At 39.5% G+C, this 23771-nt stretch overlaps 1 protein-coding gene across 3 annotated transcripts in view; it reads right to left on the minus strand.

Annotated features, from left to right (window-relative positions):
- Nucleotides 1-23771, minus strand: part of CNTN4 (contactin 4) — a 975314-nt gene that overhangs the window by 335371 nt on the left and 616172 nt on the right. For all 3 annotated transcript variants that reach the window (XM_043886604.1, XM_043886603.1, XM_043886605.1), the window contains one exon: nucleotides 6431-6557. In XM_043886604.1, the coding sequence (XP_043742539.1) occupies nucleotides 6431-6557 (127 nt within the window). The remainder of the gene's footprint in view (nucleotides 1-6430; nucleotides 6558-23771) is intronic.

Here is a 23771-nt window from a genome sequence, read left to right on the forward strand (position 1 = left end):
TACACGGTCTGGCCCAATAAATTAGTTTTAGTGGGACTCACCCATTCAAACAGCAAAACTTTAGTAACAAAATCTACTTTTCTTTTCCTTTCTTTTTTTCTAAACAGCCAATAACATTCCAGAGAGAGCTTATTTTAACCAAAGGGCCTTTCAGTAAGTTGTTTTAATACGTACAAACTTTCAAACTAATATAATACAATGACTATCTTGTTTTTTTTTTCCTCTTCCTTCCCCACTATCCTACATAAAATATTGGCTTGACCGAAAAGTTCATTTGGGTTTTTCCATGACATCTTACAGAAGAGCCAGAATGAACATTTTGGTTAAACCCAAATCAGGTAATGAAAACAGCATAGTCAGCATCTGAATTATCATCAATAGTTTCCTAGGAGCATTCACACTAGGGGACCAAAAATAAAGCAAGACTAGAGCACAAAGAAAATTGATCAGAAACAATAACAAGACTAAAGAGTGAGAAACAGTCATTTTATTTCCTTCAAACAAACAAATAAAAAACACAATATTTAAATGTGTGCATATACATACATCCTCATTGTGCACCCTCTTATAACATTCTGGGGCACTAGGGCTGGCATGCATAGCGTAAAAGGATTTAAATGAAAAAAATGAAAGGTCAGTTACTTTCAGATTTTGGATAGTGGTATTCAACAAAAAACATTAGGGTGAGTGCTTTTTTTCCACCAACATGTCTCTCACACTGCAATCTTAAACCACACTTTTTCTAATGACGTCTTCCTCAATATCCTTGGTCAAGATAAATCACAGCTCCCCCCAACCTCCTACAGAATTCTCCTTACTTGTTTAGGTGGGCATTCTGCCTTCACTTTAGATAGCTTGCCTGTATCACTTCTGTATTCTCTTGTCAGTCATTTAGAACTTGACACTCAGTGTTCTCAATCAATGCTTGTGGTATTTCACTAAATATTTTACTTCTTGGCTGGATATTTTAGCTGTGTGCACACACAACTTATGAAGCATCCTACCCTACCACAGCATGGTGGTGTATGTTTTTTCATGTCTGTGTCTTTGAAAAGCGAAAATATAGAAACATGAGGGGTGGGGAAGGTGGACCTGATTGGGAAATGGGACATAACTCTATGTGTTTGTTTATAAGAAGATGGGTATTAGAAATTGAAACTGTTCTTAAGCTTGACAGCAATTCTGTGTTCTGACACAGACAAGAAAGTAATAAGCAATAAAAAGAGAACAGCCAGGTTATATCCTAGCAGGTCTATATGCTCATGAATTTCCAGAGCTGGCTGCCTGCCCTAGATATTTTTTGAGTCAGCTGGTCACATCTCTATCATAACTCTCACTTCAAATGATAGTTGAGCAATTTAATATGACAAATCTAAAAACTCAAAGAGGAAATTGCAATATAATGTGAGCCACAAGCAGAGTATGGAACTCAGGAATGAGACCACGTGAGTCTTTTTAGAAAAGTCTTTGTAGGGATAATGAGAACACCTCTGCGGGTCTGTCTACACTTGTCATCTCAACTGAAATGTTCTGTAGAAAGTCCATTAATCTACTTTATTACCCGCTTTTACGTACAATGCATTATTTAGAAAATAAAGCACTTGCTGTGAAATGCAGCTGAGTCTCCTTTACAAAGCCCTATACCAAGTTTTATTGCAATGCAGTCACTGTTCATTCCAATTGAATGTGGACTGCGTTGAATTCCTTATCTTATTCCTTACTGGAACAGTCTTGAAAAATTCACAATTTATTTTCAGTGTTTGAGAAGTCTTTTAAGAACTGGCCATGGAGAGGTATGCTCATTTGGCACACAGAGATTTTTCCCAAGGGCCAGGGCAAATGGGTGAGTCTCATAAGCTGATTTCTGCATCACTTGGGGAAACACAGTGCCATCCTCTTCAGGGGGCGGGGGGCGGTGGGGGGGGCTGTGAACAACCAAATACTGTGAAGCTCTGGAAGGTATCATTTTTCAGACCTTAGTGGGAAGCTATCTATGGGATGGATTGTAGCAAAACATCCCTTTTTCTTTGTTCACTATTTCAAATTGGCAGCTAAGAAGGGGAAGGACCTTTCTGACCTGGAATCTGTAGTCTGCAAACCAAGCTGAATACTAACTTCACAGTAAAAGTACTTCCATCGAGTACTTGACCATCCTTTCTGACGGGAAAGGGAGGCTGAGAGCCATACGTAATGTCACATGTCCTCAGGGAACTTTAATACAAGGCAAGTGTGCACAAGTCAAAACTTCTTAAGTTTTCCTGGGTCTGAGTCAATCCTTTCAAAATTGAGGGGAAGGAAACAGTAAAAAGACAAGGCTCTGTTCAGGGAATAAACACAAAGAAGAGAGGTCAATCTGGGTGCTTGAGGGAAAAACCTAATGGCGAAGACCCCCATGGAGAAGTCACCTTGAATTTCTCCTATGAATTTCTCCCCCTCAAAGTCAGCCTGAACCCAGATAAAGTTCAGCCAGAAAGATGTTGAAAATATCTGATCTCGCCATTCTTTCTCTTGCTCTTTCCTTCCACAAAAGGGAGTTTTTTAGCTCCTAGGTACCAATGAGCTATTATTTCATGAGAAACTACTAGAAGTGTAATAAAGGAAAAGAAAGTACACTGTAACCAATTCCTAGTGCACGTAATTAAAACTTTTCTTCTCAGTGTTTCCCAGCAATCTTTAAAAACATAATAGGTTTCTGTTCCTCTGATTATTTTAAATAACAAAGCAAGCCCTTATATCTAGAAGCACAATGTTACAAAGGCAGTGTTAATTAAAGGTCACAGTTTGGGGAGAAACAAAGCATCAACTTGCCAGATTCTGCTGCAAATTTTGTTTTCATTTATTGCTCACATTTGAACTTACACGTGGCGATGTACTAAAAACTGGGGGCCATTATATCATCATTTATGTGTGTAGGAACCTTTCCCTCTTGCATTTATTTATTTATTTTTACTATATAAAGCATTAAAAAAACTATTTGATATAGCTTTGAATTCAACTTAATATAGGGAGAATAACTACATATTCTGATTTGTCCAGGGCAGTTCTGGGTATACACTTATTGTCCTAGATGATTATTAACAATGGCCTTTCGCTCTCATAAGTGTCCTGGTTTGGATGATAAAATACATGTTCATCCGAATTATATGGTCTATTGGAGAGGGCATTTTTTTCTTTCTAGAATATACTTCCTTTTTCCATCCCTATGACAAAAGATCATTTGCCCTAAATTCAGTGAAGTATCTCCTTTTCTGGGAAACTTTTATTTATATCCTCCCTCTCTACCCTGAAGCAGACCTTCTTTCCTCATGATACCCTAGAACCTGGACATCCTTTTCTCACACTTAACCTTGTACTTCCTTCCCTAGGCACTCACCACCAAAGTATACTGCTTGAACACGTAGTTTATTCAGCTTTGAATTCTTCAAACCTAGCATGATACTGGAACATTGCAGCTGCTTAATATGGTGGTTTAAACACCTTTCCTAAAGGATGTATTTTTAAAAATCCTAATATACACCCTAGTTCAAAGCAGAACTACTGTGAAGGAATCTTGTGTGGAAACCGTACATAATTCAGCCAGGGTCATTCCTGAGTCAACTCCATGGACTAGACTCCAGTCTGAAAAATCAGTGGAGTGGTCCCGAATAATGCTGTTTGATGAATAAACGAATTGGCACACAAACAAAATTGTAAAATAATTCCTACTCTGTTAATGCCACCATCCTTCCAATTTGAAAACCATCTACCTCGGTTCAAATTCTACTTCTTCTATAACTCTTGGATGGTTCCAATCTCTTCCCCTAAACTGTGATACACATGCCATATATTCTTTTGGTTTTCACATACTTCCACATATATTGATTATTAGCGTAAGGTTTATACCATTAAATGTGAATAGAGACAAAATTATATTTATAAGATATTTAGAAAGACCTCTAAGACAAAGAATATTATTACTTGTGAAGTCTCCTATTTCCATTTTCATTCCAATCATTTTCCTCTCAGTGGTTCATGATAACTCCGAATTTTGCTATTTCATTCTTTTGATTTTCTTTATGATTTTATCACATATGCTAGTATCCTTAAACAACTACTCTATCTTACCTGCTTTGGAACTTAATAAATACAGGATTATACTCTGTATTCTTCTGTGACTTGCTTTGTTGACTCAACATTATGTTCCTATGATAGTGTTGTTGTAGTTCTAGTTCATTCATTTTCACTACTTCATTGGGTTACCGTGTATGAACATGCCAAGTTATATTCAGTATATTACTTATGCTAAATTTGTTCTTGCAAATTTCTGTAAATCTGTTGAGTTTGAAAGAGTCTGTCATTTTAGTTTTAATTTATACATTTCTATTTATTAATGGGGGCTATTTATTCCCTGGTGGCTCAAACAAAAAGGGTAAAGAATCCACCTGCAATGCAGGAGACCTGGGTTTGATCCTTGGAGGAGGGCATGGCAACGTACTCCAGTCTTCTTGCTTAGAGAATCCCCATGGACAAGGAGTCTGGCAGGCTATAGTCCATGGGGTCGCAAAGAGTCGGACATGACTGACTAAGCACACACAGGGCACATTTACTAATGGTAATCTTATTGAATGCTTAATGGATATTTAATAGTCTTTTCTAGGAAGTACCTGATCAAGTCTTTTGGTAATGTTTTAATTAGGTTACATGTCTGTTATCTTTTGATTTTTAGGAATTCTTTAAATAGTTTAGACTTTATAAATAATATGTATCACAAATATCTTCTCCCAGTTGGAAGCTTATAATTTTACTCATCCCAGTATATTCTACTGAACAGCAATTTTTAACATTAGTGAAGTTAAATATTTTCTTCTATCATTTGTTCTTTTTGGTTATAATTGAATTTTTTTTCTTCCCTCTAAAGTCTTAAATATGGATGCCTATTTCCTTTGAAACATTTTGCAAATTTTGCATGTTGGTCTTCTATTCACTGGGAATTGACCCTTGTGTATGCTGTGAGGTAGGGATCCAACTTTAGTTCATTTTTTTAACCATACAGATTCCACTGTGTAGTATATATGTTTTTAATTTATTTCTAATATTGTCATGACTTTTAAATTTTCTCTTTTAATCTTCACAAGATAGTATGCTTTTACTATTTTTGTTGTTCAGTGCAATTGGTTTTTATGTGGAAATACTAACCTTTACCATTTGCTTTACTTATCATTCACTCTTATATCTAAAGGCAGTCTACCTGGGATTATTTTTTTTCTGTTTAAAGTATATCTTTCAGAATTTTCTTTAGGCAGGGTCTGCTGGAGTCAAACTTCAATTTCTATCTACCTAAAAACTCATTTACTTTGTTCTACTTTATAAAAAGTATTTCTGTTATACAAAAATTTTATAGTTAATTTCTCTCAGCATATTGAAGATTCTGTCTTCTCTTTTGCTTTTTTTTGTTGCTATTGAGAAGTCAGCTGCTGGTTTAACTGTCATCTCTTTGAAAGTTATCTGTATTACAACTGTGGCCTACATTTACGATCATATCTTCAAGTTAAGTGTTTTTCTGTTTCACCATGATAACTCTATACAGGGCTTTATTTTTGTTTGCACTGCTTGAAATTCATTAGGTTTACAAAATCTGTAGATTTGAATGTTTAATTAGCTTTGGAAAATTCTTAGTTTTCTCCTTAAATAATGCTTCTGCCTCATTTTTTTTCATTCCTTATGGAATTCTGATTAGATATGTGAATGTTTTCGCTTAATCTCTTCTCTGTCACATTTTGCTCCTCTTTATCTGCTGCTTCTAGACAATTTCTTCAGATATGTCTTGCACATTACTAATTCTCTTTTCAGCTGTGCTTCGTCTGTTACTAAAATCATGTAGCACCAAGGTTTGAAATAGGTGATTACTTTTTGCTTTTCAGTCCTTTGGGAGGCAAGGCTAATTCTTTTACATTCACCATACGATTATATCCCTTGAATTCCAAGTATATTCTGGAAGGTTTTCTCATGTTAGATTCTCCAGTTGGTTGAGGCTGGGCCTTGTCTCGTGACCCTAGTCCCCTGTGACACTATAAAACCCAAAGCTGCAATTCACAAGGTGAAAAATGACTTTAGTGTTCAGTTTGCTTCTTTGGGTTCCAAATCATTTATTAAACATTCCTTACTTTCCTGCCAGTTTATTGATGCATTTTTAAAAGGTGTTTTAAAAAAATATGTTAAGTGATGTTAATGCTTTCAGTGAAATGGTCAATCAGAATATTTAATTTCTAGTATTGACAGAAACAAAGTTGGGTACTAAACTGTTCATGAATATGAGCGTCTCTTTAGCATCTCAGGATATACAACGATGTCCGTCTAAAAGCTCTTTATGTAATCAGCACTCCATAAGTATTTGTTGGTTTTACTAATAGAAAGTGTATGCATGGAAATACATGTTTTTAAGTCAACAAACCTGATGTGAGGTTTCGGATTCCCTTTAACTTCACAACTGAGCTTCACTTTTTTCTCCTCAGAGTCCAAAGGGAACATTACATGACTTGGTTCTTGAATGAAAATTGGACCATGCAGTGTGTAGTCATCTGAAATGAGAAAAGAAAATGTCCCGAAATGAACATATTCCTGATAGGGAGAATTATAGGAAATAACAACAAAATAAAAATAAAAGAGGTAAACAAACAAAAAATAGTAATACACAACAGATTCAGTCCAGCCTCTGTATAACATTTCCTATTGAAGAGTAATCTTTGTGAATTACGAAGCAGTAATATGGACTCTCGTATTTCATACTGATGACTTATTTTTCCCACAAATTCCAGAACCAGAACGGCTTGGCATTCCCTTTTCTCTTCTCCACTTCTTACCGTTCTGTCTGACCTTAGTCCAACCTCTGATTTTGTTCACATTTTGTGCCTCCTACATGCCTTTTGTGCGGCTGTCATCCTGGAAGGCTGTCTAATGTTAAAATGTTTCTCCTCTGTAATGGGATAACATAGTTGGAAGTAAGCAATAGTGATTTCATAAATACATTAATAATGAGAAGCATCAGTATACTGCTAAAATATGTATAAAGCTTTTAGAAATTGCATACATAGGTAAATAAACAATAACCTAGAGTCATGGTGCTCAAATTATGCTTGGTAAATGAATAGTTTTTTTTTTTTTTAACCTGTTATGAACCAATACATGGGGGCACTTGTGTACATATCACACAGCTGGGACTGACTCAGTAGACAAGTTCAGTTACAGTCAGATTAGTCTATTTCAACTTCAAGGAGGCTTGAGTATATTAATACAAATGAGGTATGAATTTATAAATTCTCCATAACAGAAGCAAGATGCACAAAACTTATTGTCATAGAGCTGCAAAGTTCAAAGAAAGGAATAAACAACAAGCAAGATTTGAAACAACAATGTAATGTGCATATACTTCTAAAGCAAACACCTAAATAAATATTGGTCAAAACACACCTCATCACTGAAAGCTTGCACAAGGCCTTGTGTCCTCATCTTTTGAAGTAAGAGCCTGTGTGCATTCATGTTCAGTCATGCCCATGGACTGTAGCCCGCCAGGCTCCTCTGTCCATGGGATTTCCCAGGCAAGAACACTGGAGTGGGTTGCCATTCCCTTTTCCAGGGGATCTTCCCAATCCAGGGACCAAACCCACATCTCTTGCATTTGCTGCTTTGAAAGGCAAGTTGTTTATTCACCAGTACCACCTTTGCCTGCCAGTGCAGGAGATGCAACAGACATGGGTTTGATTCCTGGGTCAGGAAGATCCCCTGAAGCAGGGTATGGCAACCCACTCCAGTATTCTTGCCCGGAAAATCTCACGGACAGAGGAGCCTGGCTATTTACAATTCATAGGGTAGTAAAGAATCAGACACAACTGAAGTGACTTAGCATGCATGTACACACATGACTCAACAGTTAATGATTGAGAAACATGAATATATAGAAAGAGAACAGCTATTGGTCTGGGGAGCTGGTCACAATCCAGACTATACAGCTGCTACACAACAAAGTCACTGAACTTCCAGTTTCCTTAAAGATACAGATAAAGACCGGACACTCATTCCAAGTTGTTTTTACAGGAAGCAGACCCCTCCTAGATGAAAACTACAAAAACAAGACCCTAGACAGGATCAGATCAGAAAGTTGATGATGCTTGAAACTTCACCTCGATGCCAACCAGTTCCAGGATTGTCCATGAGTTGATCATACCCTGTTGCTTGAACACTATGAAACTCCTCACTACCCCTCCGGTGGGTGGGGAGGGTCACACAATTTTGAAGGCATTAGCCTGTTGCGGCCGCTTTGGCCTGGCAAAACATTAAAACTCATATTTTGTGCCTCCTACCTGACTTTTGTGCTTCTGTCACCCTGGAAGCCTGTCTACTGTCACAAAGTTAAAACATCTCTGCTCTGTTAAGGGGATATCATAGTTGAAAGCAAACAATAATTTCGTAGATATAATAATAATGAGAAGCAGCAGTGTACTTAGTCTCTATGTTCCTATTCTGCACTGATAAACAGGGTTTCAGCAACACTATCCATACCAGGAAAGTGGCTTTCATTCTTTACAATCTCATTTCTTTTTTCCTAGAAGGCTTTTCTAGAACCTCAGGTCTTCCTCTAACCACATGATTTATAAATTATCTCTTGGTGGACACATCTTTGTCTGTTTCATGCATTTAGATCTTTCTTTCCCCTTCTTTGGGCTATAAGCTCCTGGACAGCATGGCTGTATCTTATTCATTTCTGCTTGTTTTGTGGTACCAACTACACTAGCTTAAACATCAAACATGGTCCATAAGAACCGTTCTATTTGAGGTATTTTTCACTTTTTAATGTTCAGCCAGCCGATTTAGGCACTGCCTAACAAATTTTGATACAGAAGGGCCAGTGGCTATGAGGTAAAGTGATACTGAATAGCACCCTGTAGCTCGCAATCCATTTTCCCCTTATATGTGATTATCTGGATGGATGTGAACTACAACTGTGGTCCTGGAAGACCTTAATAACCAGCCTTCTGTTGATAGGTGATAGGATGAGACTGAATTCATTCAGGTGAACCAGGACTGAGGAAAAAGAAGAAAGCAGATTTGGGGATCAAGGTGAAATATAATAAGGTAATTTCTTTTAAGGCTTTTAATCCAGGCTTTAAAACTTCACATGTTGAGGTTAGGGTAGAAGAAAAATTAAGGACTCAAGAAAAGCAAACTGAATGGTATTTTATTTTAGAGGAATAGGGACAGCCTCTGACCTTGTTGAGAGAACAAGCAGAATACGGATGCAGAAAGACTAGGAACCGAGATTCAGTGCCTTTCGTCAGCTAACTCTATGAACTAGGGAGGATCACCTAGTCTCGCTATGCTTCAGTCTCCTCATCTGTAAAATAACAGCACTGGACTCAGTCAGTGCTTCTACACCAGTTCGGATGAGGAAGAAGTCATGAATATCTTCCCATAAATGCAGATGCTCATGACATCCGCATTCAAAGATGCCATGGATTATATCACCGCCACCATCCTCTCTCCTTAGTCCATGTATAAAATCTCATGCTAATGAGAGATTCAAACAGTGAAAATAGAATTTTTCAAAGAACACATAATAAAAGCATGGAATAAAAGTAAGCAAACATGTATCTTTCTAAACACTCATGGTTAAAAGTCAGATATTTCAAAATCTACATATTTACATTTCAGATTTTCAACAATGATGTAGTTATTTTCAAAACAAATTTAGACACTGGTCAAGGGTTGGCACAATTCAGTCTCAAAGAATTATATGAATTCTTAGTGTATCTAGTTAAGTGACAAACATTACTAATCAAGATCACTAACACAGCAGCAAGTTGGGTAGATTATTTTCTAAGAGAGAGATATATTTCTATCGTCGCCCCAATTCCAAAATTATGTGTATATCTATCTATATATAATATCAATCATCTCAATTCATTGGTGTTCCCTGATTTGAATTTCATATAGAAATACAGTCTATTACTAGTAATTCCAAATAAGAATAAAACATAATAATGATTATCCAGGATGCAGCTGAGAGGCTGTGGATTAACATCTGTACTATTTCTCAATGTATCCATGCCATATTTAAATAACAAAAAGGATATTTTTTCTGTGTATTTTGTAATAAGAATTGATAATAATGATGCTTTGCATTCCCTATAAATAACACATTTCATCTAAAGTTTTTATTTTCTCTTGGTTAACCAAGCTCACTGCCTAGAAATTAACATTAGCATAAAGGGACTGGCATTTCAGTTCTCATCTAAAGAAATCCACTGCCTTAGGCATGAACTATTTGGTTTCACAAAGATGGAGGGGGGAATTTTAGAAAGTTGCAATCCAGGTATAGAAAACAGATATCCTAACTTTAATAGTTTTAAAATCAGGGTTACTAGTATTTTGAGGAAAAAATAAGTTAAAGAGTTGTTTTATTTTCCCCAAACATTGAGGTGCCTGGGTTAAACGACCCTGAGTGACATTCTCAGATGAAAGATGGAGCAAGGCCCACTAAGCTTGTTCTGTGTGTTGTAGTCACAAAGTGACTTTCAAGTGGCTTGAAGGATTATATAAAAGACTGCATTCGCCAAAAGACTTTGAATTCACCATTTCAAACCTGCCAAGTTCACCCTTTCATTTGTCACAGTAAGTTGTTCCAAACAAGCAGTCGAATGGCCATGATCTTCAGCCTAGCGAGGGAAAGGAGCAACTCAGAAAACAATTGAGGAAAAGATTAATAAGCCCATACACCTCAATGTTAGACTTTGGACCACCTGTATTGTAATCATGGCATGCTTATTTTTTTAAATCCCCAGTTCAGACTTACTGACTACACCTGAAAAATACAGCATCTATGAATCTTTTAGCTTAGTTTTCCAAGGGATTCTTTTGTACACTAAAATCTGAGAACTACTAATTCAGATCCTTCTGATCCTAGATCTCCATTTCATAAGAGCAGAACATCAACCAACACTGGCTTTGCACTCACCTCTAGACTTTTTCTTTTGAGCAAAATCTAACCAACCAAACCTTGCGTGAAATACTTAGAGAGGAAATTTTAGCACATGACTAATGGTTGTGAGGTAAGCAGCCAAGAACAGAAAACTCTAAAATGGACCCACACAAAGAAAATGATGGATCTGTCAAAGTCAGGGACTAAAGCTGTGTAAAAGAACCCCTCCTGAGAACACTCATTGTTGAACTCAAGAAGCTAACTGTGGGAACAGCCAGGGCTGCACCACATTGACAAAAAAGAGGCTTCCTTGGGGAGACCCACTAATCCACCAACCTGTAGTAAAACCTTATCCACAACAAATACACACAACATTCTTGCCATCGTTGTTGTTGTTCAGTCACTAAGTTGTGTCTGACTCTTTGTGACCTCATGGACTGCAGCACACCAGGCTTCCCTGTCCTTCACTATCTCCCTGAGTTTGCTCAAATTCAAGTCCATTGAGTTGGTGATGCTGTCCAACTATCTCATAATCTGTCTCCCCCTTCTCCTCCTGCCCTCAATATTTCCCAGCACCAGTGTTGTTTTCAATGAGTCAGCTCTTTACATCAGGTGGCCAAAGAATTGGAGCTTCAGCTTAAGCATCAGTCCTTCTAATGAATATTTAGGACTGATTCCCTTTAGGATTGACTGGTTTGATCTCCTTGCTGTCCAAAGGACTCTTAAGAGTATTCTTCAGCACCACAATTTGAAACCATCAATTCCTCAGTTCTCAGCCTTCTTTTATGGTCCAACTCTCACATTTGTACATGACTACTGGATAAACCACAGCTTTGACTATATGGACCTTTGTTGGCAAAGTGACATCTCTGCTTTTGAATATGCTGCCTGGTTTTGTCATAGCTTTCCTTCCAAGCAGCAAGTGTCTTTTCATTTCATGGCTTTATATGTAATGAATCTCACCTTATTTAAATGACAGCCTATTGGGAATGATGTTTTCATTTTGGGATTACAAATAGGTGAAAAGTTATACTGGTGCTCTGCTGCCTTAGAGAAGTTAGAGAAATGGGCTGACACTGTTTTTGGGGATCTCTCAGAGGAGCAGAAGGCAATGATCTTTTATGCTTCCAGGAATTCTCAAAAATCAAGGTTAAAAAGGAGGACAGGGGAAGCAGACAAGTGATCAGAAGCTCAGATATAACTTCAAAGTTTCCAGATCGCTAATCTCAGTCCCAGCTTGGGGATTTTAGTGCAAATGCAGATACCTGTACATCCTGATTTTCTGGGTTCTCCCCTCCTTGGCAACTAATTGCTAACTGGTCACTAGGTTACTTCTAGCACACCACCCATGATCCCAAAGTCTATTCCACAGAAACTGTCCTGCACCAGTTTCAGAAGAAAAGGGATATTTTTACACAAAAGAGAGAAGATCTATGTTAAAGAAACCCTCCTTTCATGTCTCAACAAAGACAGGAGAATGTCTGGATTTTCAGTAAAGAGTAAAGACTTCAAGAAAGTTGAAAGGGTTAGTCGCTCAGTCATGTCTGACTCTGTGACCCCATGGACTGTAGCCCGCCAGGTTCCTCTGTCCATCGGGATTCTCCAGGCAAGAATATTGGAATGGGTTGCCATTTCCTCCTCCAGGGGATCTTCCCAATCCAGGGATAGAACCTGGGTCTCCTGCATTGAAGGCAGATTCTTCACCATCTGAATCACCAGAGATTTCATGACCAAAAACTTATTTAGGTTCAAGATCAGGCAACTCCTAATCTTTCTCCCTTTTTGCTCACTAAAGATTTAAAAGTTACTAAAAGACACTGCCAGTGATTCTCAAACTCCTTTTTGCATTTTATTCTTTTCTTTTTAGAATCCATTTTTTGGGGGTAGACAAAACCAATGTTTGTAAGTCAGGTTCTTCCTGTAACCTCCTTGCAAGCATCCCAGAAATAAAATGTAGTGCCAGGGTTACCCTTCAAAGTTTTAGACTACTGAAAGAGATGCAGAGTCATAGAATTTAAATTAGAAGAGATTATTTAATATTAAATGTATTTTTCCAGATCACAGACTAAAACTGCACTATATCTGTAATGGAAACAAAAATGATATTCACCTAAAAATAAAATGATATTCTAAGGGTAGCTCAGATAGTAAAGAATCTGCCTGGAGTACAGGAGACCTGGGTTTGATCCCTGGGTCCAGAAGATCCCCTAGAGACGGGAATGACAACTCACTCCAATGTTCTTGCCTGGGAAATCCTGTGGATAGAAGAGCTTAGCAGGCTACAGACCATGGGGTTGCAAAGAGTTGGACATGACTGAGTGACTTCCACATACATACATAAAAAATAAAAAAAACAATAGTAATAAAACAACACTCTACCATTAGATGTGAGTAAAATTACTGATATTTCAAAGCTGCAGATAAAGTAATAGCTAGATGTCACTTATTTTATTTTCTTTGAATTAATTTGACCCATCCTGTCCCCAAAGTCTGCAGATGTCCTTAAAATTCTCTCTTTGAAGAAGGATGTTACTCTTTCAGGCTACCAGGAGCCAGACTGGGCTAAGAACCTGGAATGGATGGGAACAGTCTGACGTTTTCTGAGACTGACAAGAAAGATGGGAGATGCCAGGAAGCAAGACAGAGGCCTGAGTATCAGGTCCCTGGGAGTAAGAGTAAAGCAAATTCGATTCCAAGTGAAAGGTCAGCACGAGATAACATGCATAAAGGAGCAGGCAAGGGGAGCTTAGAAAGATCCACTGATGCTAAATATAGATATTTTTATAGGGCACCTGTGAACAGTACTAACAGGTAACTGAGATGGGGAGGAAAGTCATTAAGGGGCTTAGCCATACCAGACCGCAGGGAGGAATTCAGGGTAAATATTTCATAGAAGATGACTTAGTAAAAAAAAAAAAAAGTCAAGCTAGCGTTAAAATAATGATTCCTCAAAGCATGACCTAGTAACCTCATGTATCAGCATCATCTTACCTGGGGGTGCTTGATAAAAGGCAGACTTTTGAGCCCCTGTCAGACCTACTGGATTTTTATTATCAGAGCTCAGCACCCTCTGTTCATTACTGTGCCTTCTGCAGCTGGAAAACTAGTACCTTCAATTATGAATTGAGCACAGATGACTTTCAGCCCGAGACCAATTAAGGACACCAATGAGGAAAAACAACCCTGCAGAGTTTTGTTCCATGCACTAGATCACTCTGTAGCAACCATGTGGGGCGGGGTGAAAGGTCGTGTTTTGCAAGCATAGCCCTTTGGTCTATGTGCTTCTCTTTTGCTGAAATATTTTTCATCTTTTGCAAACTCAGTGACACAACTCTGCTGGGAAAGGACAAACAAGCAGTACTATGATTTCATCCTCAAAACTAAAAATACCAGGTTCATTTCTCCTTGTAATTGCTTGGCATTCTCAGGTGTTGCCCCTGAGGGTTGTTGAGGCTCTTCATCCTCATGGCAGGTAGAAAGTACCCTCACAGAAGCCAAGAATCCAGGACCATGATATACAGTCCGTCTTCCTCTGACACCAAACTGGCTGTCTGATTAAACACCTGGTCTTGGGCAGACACAATTCACTGGCAACAACCTCAACTGGGGAAGCAAACTCTAGGAGACCTAACGTAGAACACAAGGGCTTGAATATGAGCTCAGAACACGAGCCCATGGGCTTAGAAGTGAGTTTTATCTGGGTCACATCTGGAGGACACGTAGATGGTTGCATTATGCATGCTCAGAAGCATCCTGATGCAAACCACAGTGGCTTTGCTGTGTTATGTCTTTTACTCTGCTTTCTCCAGAGCCCTTGACCAATCCAGAGAGTAAAGGCTGTGTGTGTGTCTATGTGTGTAGGTCTGTGTGTGCGTGTGTGTGTGTGTGTGTGTGTAAGTAATCAAGGGGAACACACTGTCTTACTGGACTGCAGAGCAAATCAAAGCCATGCCACTGGGGACAAGGAACAGGTAGTCCTGCTAAGCTGGTTTGTTGGGTATGCTCTAGAATCATGGTCCCATTTCTCTTTTTCAAGGTGGAAGCCCAGTGGGGAGAACCAATTGTTCCACATGGGAACACACAGGGCCCACTCTGGTTGGTTGGCTGTGCGCCATCTCCTCCATCCAGCCTTTCTAATGATCACAGAAAATTATTATGGCTAAAACTCTAAGTTCAGCAGCATTTCTGTGGGTCCAAATTACTCACAAAATGTATGGGCAGTAACCTAAGGAAATTCAGAAACAAGTGAAATATTGTAACAGTGATTTTCCTGAGTGTGAGAATTCCTTTAAAATTGAATCACTGATTGTAGAAATGATGATGGGACAGCTGTCAAACTATCATTACAAATACAATTTAGTGTTGTTCGTCTTTATTAAATAAATAGTGGGGGACGTTCAAAGGCCCCACACAAGGGCCTGTGTGTGAAATCAGCTGCCACACAGCATTTTTATTGAATAGTTATTCCATTTGGTTCTATTTGGTGGTTCAGTTGAACGGAGGCGAAGCAAAACAGATATCAGAGGAGACAGAAATTCCAGCTTAAAGGATAAGATGCTTCTTTCATTTGTCATTGCTTTCATCTTCCTTATTTTAACCCCCTCAAATCAGCAGTTTTAAACAGCAGGAAGCTGAGAAGAGAAGTCTATTGACAGAAGGTATATGTTTGAAAGCAGAAAGCAAAAGAAAATCTGAACAAGACATAAACTCTCCTGCTTTTTCTTTGTTCTCTGGTTAACAAAATAATGCTGCTGCTACCACATATTATGTCAGACATAACAAGGACCTAATCGTACATCATGCCAGAGTTTAGAAATGATGGGGAGAAAAAAAAAAAGAAAACGGGGAGGTGGGCAAGCATGAAGAAATACAAGTGGTCTCTGATTAGAAAAATTCCACCTTGCTGGAGAAAGGATTTGTAGGAGTCAACACATCCTACTCTGACCCTAACCTCACATTCTAACCCATTACAAGAACAATGGATTCATTACTCCTTAAAAAAAAAAAAACCTGGGAATTTGGGGTTGCTAGATGCTTAGAATGGATAAGCAACAAGGTGCTACTCTACAGCAGAGGGAAGTATATCCAATCTCCTGGCACAAACCACAACAGAGAAGAATATTAAAAAAAAGAATGCATGTGTGTATCAAACTGAGTCACTTTGCTGTCCATGTATAGCAGAGATTGGCACAGCATTGTAAATCAACTATACTTCAATTAAAAAAAAAAACCTAATTGGGTGACTGTGATGTCAAGCCCCAGGTATGAAAAGAAAAATAACTTTTCAACAAATGCAAATATTCTGTAACTCAACTGGAGGCAAAAATGACCTGAACTTATGAGAGGCTATATATAACTTAGCATGAATATTCATATTTTTTGCTACAGAATTCAAATGTGTTCAATTATGGAATGCTGACCCAGGTTCAGCTGGAGATGTTATATAATACTGGGCATGTTATGTGGACCACATTTCTTTTCTAAAATCAGAAGGATTCTTAATTATCAAACATTTTTGACCCAAACAGTTGCTGATTAGCATTCATGGGCCTATACTATATGTCACTTTCAAGGTTACATGTAGAGGACATATAGTGTGTAAAGAAGACACCATCCTACCTTCAAGGAGGGTTTGTTCCAGAAGGACAGATAGACAATAATCAGATAAGTAAAGTTAACTTTGTATTTTTAATTAATAAACTATTTTTTTAAATGTCATCACATTTTATGAAAATGTTCCATTGTTGGCCTGCTTTTCCCACCTACACAGTTCCTCTTGGCTGCATTTCAGGACAGCATCGTCTTGTTTCTCCACCTTCCTTTGGTTCCTCGCCACCCCTCCCCCTTCCACTGAGGACCCACGCAGTTCCAAGCTTTGCCCAGCTTCACTGGCCCAGCATCTCCAGACAAGTGTTCGAATCCTGACCCCACAAATGGCCCACATCATCCTTGATGTAGGATAAACACAACACAAACACGAACACTTGGTTGCTTTCTGGACTCACTCTTTTCCTACAAAAGTAGTCACAGAGGACTTTACAGCCAGGCTGAGGCCAGCAGGTACTGATTTACAGTCATTTAGTATCGTGAGCTCCTTGTTGCTGCTTCTTTGCAAGTGGATGGCCTCTACCCAATCAGGATGAGGGTTTCTTGGGCTTTTGAGCCTGGAAAGGGGCAGCCAAGATGCCCAGCTTCAGCTATCAGGTCACTAGGAGCTAAAGCTCTCCTGGGTTGGGGCCTCCCCACCAGGATGAAAATGAGTCAGGCAATAATGAGAGGTCACAGGCAGTTATGGACTGAAGCCAGGGACACCTCCCAACTCTCCAGTCAAACTTGCACTTGTCCATTCCAAGATTTATTCCTCTTCCGACCACTGCTGTTGTTTGGTCACTAAGTCCTGTCCAACTCTTTGCAACCTCATGAACTTCAGCACACCAGGCTTCCCTGTCCTTCACTGTCTCCCAGAGTTTGCTCAAACTAATCTTCATCGAGTTGGTGATGCCATCCAACCATCTCATCCTCTGTTGCCCCCTTCTCTTGTCCTCAATCTTTCCCAGCATCAGGGTCTTTTCCAATGAGTCAGGCTCTTTGCATCAGGTGGCCAAAGTATTGGAGCTTCAGCTTCAGCATCAGTCCTTCCAATGAATATTCAGGGCTGATTTCCTTTAGGATGGACTGGTGTGATCTCCTTGCAGTCCAGGGAACTCTCAAGAGTCTTTTCCAACACCACAATTTGAAAGCAACAGTTCTTTGGTGCTCAGCCTTCTCTGTAGTTCAACTCTCACATCCTGAGAGTTGAAAAACCATATTGGAAAAACCATAGCTTTGACTATATGGACATCTGCCAGCAACATGATGTCTCTGCTTTCTAATATGCTGTCTAGGTTTGTCTTAGCTTTTCTTCTAAGGAGCAAGTATATTTTAAATTTCATGGCTACAGCCACCATCCTCAGTGATTTTGGAGCCTATGAGAATTTCCAGCCATACGTACTGCCATTCCTTGAATTTATCCCAGCCTTGTTCATTCCTCTAAATATGGCTATCAGTTGACTAATAATAATTCAATCATTAAACTGGCTCTTGTCAAATTTAGGCCTTATACCAGAGATGGGAATGTGGTATCTCCAGGGTTTAACTTCTGTTTTAAAGAAATCAACACAGAAATACAGTATACTGTCAGTGACTAAAAAGAAAACAGATTAAGAAAAAATTTTAAACAGAGGCCTAGGGTCATCATTGATCAGGTTGCTGGGTCAGGGGTCTCCAAGAGACTACTATGTGATTGCAGACCTGTCTCCACTATCAGCTGAGAAAAGTGAGGTTTAAGGAGTGACTCATCCAAGGTCACATTTCTAAGAACTGTGATCATTGGACCTTGCTTCTAGGCTTTCACCAAAGCCCCAAGTTTTAAAAGTTGGGGTGGGGGTGGGAGTGGGCACAGACAGGTCTACAGAGGTTCAAGTTATCTTTCATGATGAAGGGAAAGGAGACATTTCTCCTCCTTTTGTCTTCAGAAAATAATCTCTCTTAATAATTTACTGTGCTATGTTATGCTGTGTTGTGCTCAGATGCTCAGTCATGTCGGGACTCTTTGCGACCCTGTGGACTATAGCCTGCCAGGCTCCCCTGTCCATGGGATTCTCCAGGCAAGAATCCTGGGGTGGGATGCTCTCCTCCAGGGGATCTTCCCAACCTAGGGATTGAACCCTTGGCTCTTGCATCTCCTGCACAGCAGGCAGATTCTTTACCTCTGAGCCATGAGGGGACACCCCCTATTAATTAACTGCTCATGTTTAAACAGGATAGAGATGCACTGACCATTCCAAATGATAAGAGAACTGACCATCTCTCGTGGAGTCTGAAAGTGAAGTTGCTCAGTCTTGTTCAACTCTTTGAAACCCCACGGACTGTAGCCTACCAGGCTCCTCCATCCATGGAATCTTCCAGGCAAGAATACTGGAGTGAGTTGCCATTCCCTCCTCCATAGTTAATAGGCTGTTTTCTAAAATAAGTTTAGCATTACAGAAACATTGAGCTGGCACTCAGCTTGGTGCTTTGTGATGATCTAGATGTGTGGGATGGGGAGGGGTGGGTAGAAGGGAGACTCAAGAAGAAGGGGATATATGTATATATGTAGCTGATTCTAGAGAAGGAAATAGCAACCCACTCCAGTATTCTTGCCTGGAAAATTCCATGGACAGAGGAGTCTAGCAGGCTACAGTCCAAGGGATCACAAAGAGTCAGCCACGACTGAGTGACTGAGCTCACAGCTGATTCATTTTGTTATATAGCAGAAACCAACACAATATTGGTAACCAATTATAGTCCAAAACAAAAAAGGCAAGGACATGAAGTTTTCATATATCCTTTCTCCCTGGCTCACAGTTTCTACTATTAACATCTTGCTCTATGTGGCACATGTGTTATAACAAATAAGCCAATGGATATTGGCTAAAATTCATGGTGCTATTAACTAAAATTCATGATGCAATAGGGCCCACTCTGTGTGTTATAAAATTCTTTGGATTTTGGGAAATGTAATATAAGATGTCTCCCCTATTACATTATCTCAGATAGTTTTTGTCCTAGAAACCTCTGTGCTCCACTATAGCTAACTCTTAATGTTCAAATATATCACTATTTACATATCAGTTACATATGAATATAACTGATAGATTTTGGCTAAATAGCTCTAAATATCTCAGATATCCCTAGGGCAAAAATACCTCTATAGTCTTGAATTGCTTGGTGGGAAGATGCCTGGAACTTCCAAAGGCTCCCACATAGAAAGCGTAAAGAAATCAATGACGCTAAAACAAAACCAAAGGATAGAACTTCAATGATATCCTTTGAGCTTTGAAGCCACTTCTGTCCAAAGCAAGGCTTATCCCTAAGATGCTCAGGTATGTGAGCAAATGACTACCTTTATTTAAGCCAATCTGAGCTGAATTTTATCATCTGCAGCTAAATGACTCCTAATTGAAACGGTATTCATAGACAGTACATATCAATTTATTCAGTGGTTTAATTCTTGTCATTGGTCTTCTTTCTCTTCTATTTTCTTTTAACAATTCTCTACATGCACGTGTATCTAAAAATGCACACAAACAGGCCCTTCAACAATGTGATAGACGAAATCTTCTCTCTGTGAACCTAATGTTTATTTTTATGCCTCAACCTTCACCTGGTCACTCCTATGATCAACTGCTCCCTAGAGGTCTCCTCCTTCGAACTGTGCCTTTTCTGATTTCTGGATACATATGGTAGCTTGGAAGGAAAATTATGACAAATCTACACAGTGTATTGAAAAGTACAGACATCATTCTGCCAACAAAGGTCCATATGATCAAGGCTATGGTCTTCCCAGTGATCACGTATGGTTGTGAGAGCTGGACCGTAAAGAAGGTAGAGCACCAAAAAACTGATGCCTTCGAACTGTGGTGTTGGAGAAGACTCCTGAGAGTCCCTTGGACAGGAAGGAGATCAAACCAGTCAGTCTTAAAGGAAATCAACCCTGAATACTCACTGGAAGGACTAATGCCGAAGCTGAAGCTCTAGTAGTTTGGTCACCTAATGCGAACAGCTGACTCAGAGGAAAAGACCTTCATGCAGGGAAAGATAGAGGGCAGAAGGAGCAGAGGGAGTCAGAGGATGAGATGACTGGATGGCATCACCCATGCAATGGACATGAACTTGGGCAAACTTCGGGAGACAGTGAGGGGCGCTGAGGCCTGGTGTCCTGCAATCCACGGGGCCACAAAGAGTCAGGCATGACTGGGCCAACTGAACAACAAATGGTATCAAAATTTGTTTTTCCCATGTCTTTCACCATCACAGGACACTATTTCTTATTGGAAATACACACACACACACACACACACATACAGAGCTGCATGGTAATCATCTCCTAAGTTCTACGCTTCCAGCTAGAATTCATACACTTTAACGGTGACCTTTTGAAAAGGTAATTAACCTAAAACAGTGGTAATACTCCTAATGTGCTTTCATGTATTCTTTGTGTGTAGAAAGATACTCCGAGGCCAGTTAAAAATGAATACAGAACTACATTCTTCTCCCCAGATTCTGACTGAATAGATTTGGAGTGGGGCACAGGTATACGCATTTGAATCCTGCATCTTAGATTATTCACTTGTATGAGGTCTATAGTCATGAGTCACCATTTGAAAAAGAAAAACTGAGGGAACGCCAGCAGTGACGGGAGGCTGCTTCAATCCCCAGGTGGCTGCTACAATGATAAGGTGCATGATTCTCAGTTCAAATGCTGGAACTGCCTCTCTTGTATGTCTTGGGTGAGTAGAGTTTCTCCCATCCTACAAGCAAATGGGAATAAATCCTTGTGTGCAATGGGAGGTGTCAATGATTATATCAGACCTGTTTTGGCACCTGATGCTTTCCTCATCATGTCTTAAGACTACTGTCGTCCTGGTCTGTCCAAGCCTCTGTGTGGCTGGGAGAAACAGTGCACTTTCCCCAGTTCTAAGCGTCCCGCAGCTAACATTCCTTCTCAACTAAAAAAACAAAAACAAAAACCAAAAAATATATGGCCAAAAAGTTGAGGTTGTCTTTGCTGCACTCAGTCATAATTTCACACTTTCTTAGAGACCATCTGCTTTAAGCCCTTCTGGGGTGAACTGCTGGTGTTATTATCCCCTCAATGACACCCCAAGTTCCCCACCACCTTCCCTGACATTAAATTGCTTGAACACGGAACGCCTGCAGGCAGCACTTTCATGTTACATGCACCGCAGCTTTTCAAGGAATATTCATGAACCTTTGCACCTGTCTCTTTGGCAGCTGAAGTACCCCATGTCTGTCTTTCCTTAAATGCTTCAGGTTTTTAATTTGGCACATAGTGAATGTGTCATTATATAGAGGTATATACCAGGGAGCGTGAAAGGGAGTAATCTGAGAACTGTTCAAGCAAAACTGGAACAACATATTTCTAACAGGAAAGATCTACTAAATTTGAATTTTGTATGCTTCTCTTTCTGGTGTGTAGGTACTTTAGCTATTTTTCATATTGTTGCTTAGGAAACAAGGCTGTCATGGTGTTCCTGATGAAGCTGAGAAGAAGAAAAAAATTAAGATTAAGTTCATGGCAGGCAGTGGGCTCCAGGCATGAGTCTTCTCAATGGGACATTGGTATTTTAATAGAAAGTTGGTAAGGAAACCCAGATCAGGCTTATGTTGTACCTCCCTCACTGACAGAATCCAGAAGTCCTGCTGCTGCTGCTGCTAAGCCGCCTCAGTCGTGTCCGACTCTGTGCGACCCCATAGACGGCAGCCCACCAGGCTCCCCCAGCCCTGGGAGTCTCCAGGCAAGAACACTGGAGTGGGTTGCCATTTCCTTCTCCAGTGCATGAAAGTGAAAAGTGAAAGTGAAGTCGCTCAGTCGTGTCTGACTCTTAGCGACCCCATGGACTGCAGCCGACCAGGCTCCTCTGTCCACGGGATTTTCCAGGCAAGAGCACTGGAGTGGCGTGCCATTGCCTTCTCCAGAAGTCCTGCTAGAGAAGGATAAATACAACCACAATCAACTTAGGCAGAGATGAGCTGAGTTTTGGTAAAAAAAGATGCTTATGAAATCATGAGTCAACTTTTACCTTCCCTTTCTCAAAGGTCATATCTCTGCCTCTTATTTAGAGACACACAGAATAATGAAAATGAGTCTCCATTACTGAATACATAATTAGGCCAGGCTCTATTGCAAAGTAAAAATACTTAGTAGGCCTTGTCTCACTTACCCTACAACAACCCTACTGATAGGTCTTACCCTCCTCCTCACTTGGTGATGAAGAGAGAGATGCCTGGAGATAACCACCCTTACTAGAGGTTGCAAAACAGGGGTTCATTGGTTTCTTCCTCTTAGAAGCCAGTGCTCAGTAGCACCATGATATAAAGTAGAACTGCCCTCTGCGTATTAACCCGCAACAAGTAACAAAGGGGATGTTGATATGTCAAATAAGAATGGTGTCATTAAATGTGAGTGGTTTCATATTTTTAACCCAACTCTATTTTTGAGGCTAGGAAACAAAGGTTTTCAGAGGTTCAGTGGTCACACAGATACTCAGTGATGCAGTTCTAACCAGAATCTTGATTTGTTGATTATCAGTGGAACTTTTTCATAGTACCATAGGCTCCCTCCAGTTTATTGTTCAGATAACAGCGGGATTAGTCTGCTTTTACCTAGAAATATAGTGGAGAAAAATGACAGAGTCATCCCTTAGGGAAGGAAGGAATCTATTTTGTCAATATTTAAGTCTTGAAACTTTGGTTTAGGAGAAAATAAGTAAAAGCCTATTTCCTTTTAGTCGAGAACAGAAAGGATAAGTGTATTCATCATATGCTGTACTTGTTACTAATTCTTTCAAATTATAAAGTAGTTCTTTGGGGGAATTACCAACATATTGATGTAGAGAAAGGGTATTTTGTCCTAAAGTATTCTCTATAGAAAACTTAATAAAAGAGGGGATTCATAACCTTTCAAAATGACAAGCATAAAATTTACATCTAATTATTGGCCATTCTGCCTTTTCTGTGTCATTCTGTCATAAGGTAAAGTGGCATGCATGCTGATTTGGGCAAACACAAAAGCAAAAATTCTTTCTGTAAAGGGATAAATGAAAGTAAAAAAGGCCATTGACTTGAATTCACAGGCTTATCAAAAGAAGGGGAAAACACTTCTTTGGCTTTCCAAAGACAAGGTAAAAAGCTTGTCCATTAAGTTGTTGGACCCTTCGAATAAGTCATCCACCTCTCTGCTTCATTTCCCTGACAACTGATGCCCAAATTCCTTCCC

The sequence above is a fragment of the Cervus elaphus genome, chromosome 24 (assembly GCF_910594005.1).
Source record: "Cervus elaphus chromosome 24, mCerEla1.1, whole genome shotgun sequence".
In the NCBI taxonomy this organism is placed as follows: Eukaryota; Metazoa; Chordata; class Mammalia; order Artiodactyla; family Cervidae; genus Cervus; species Cervus elaphus.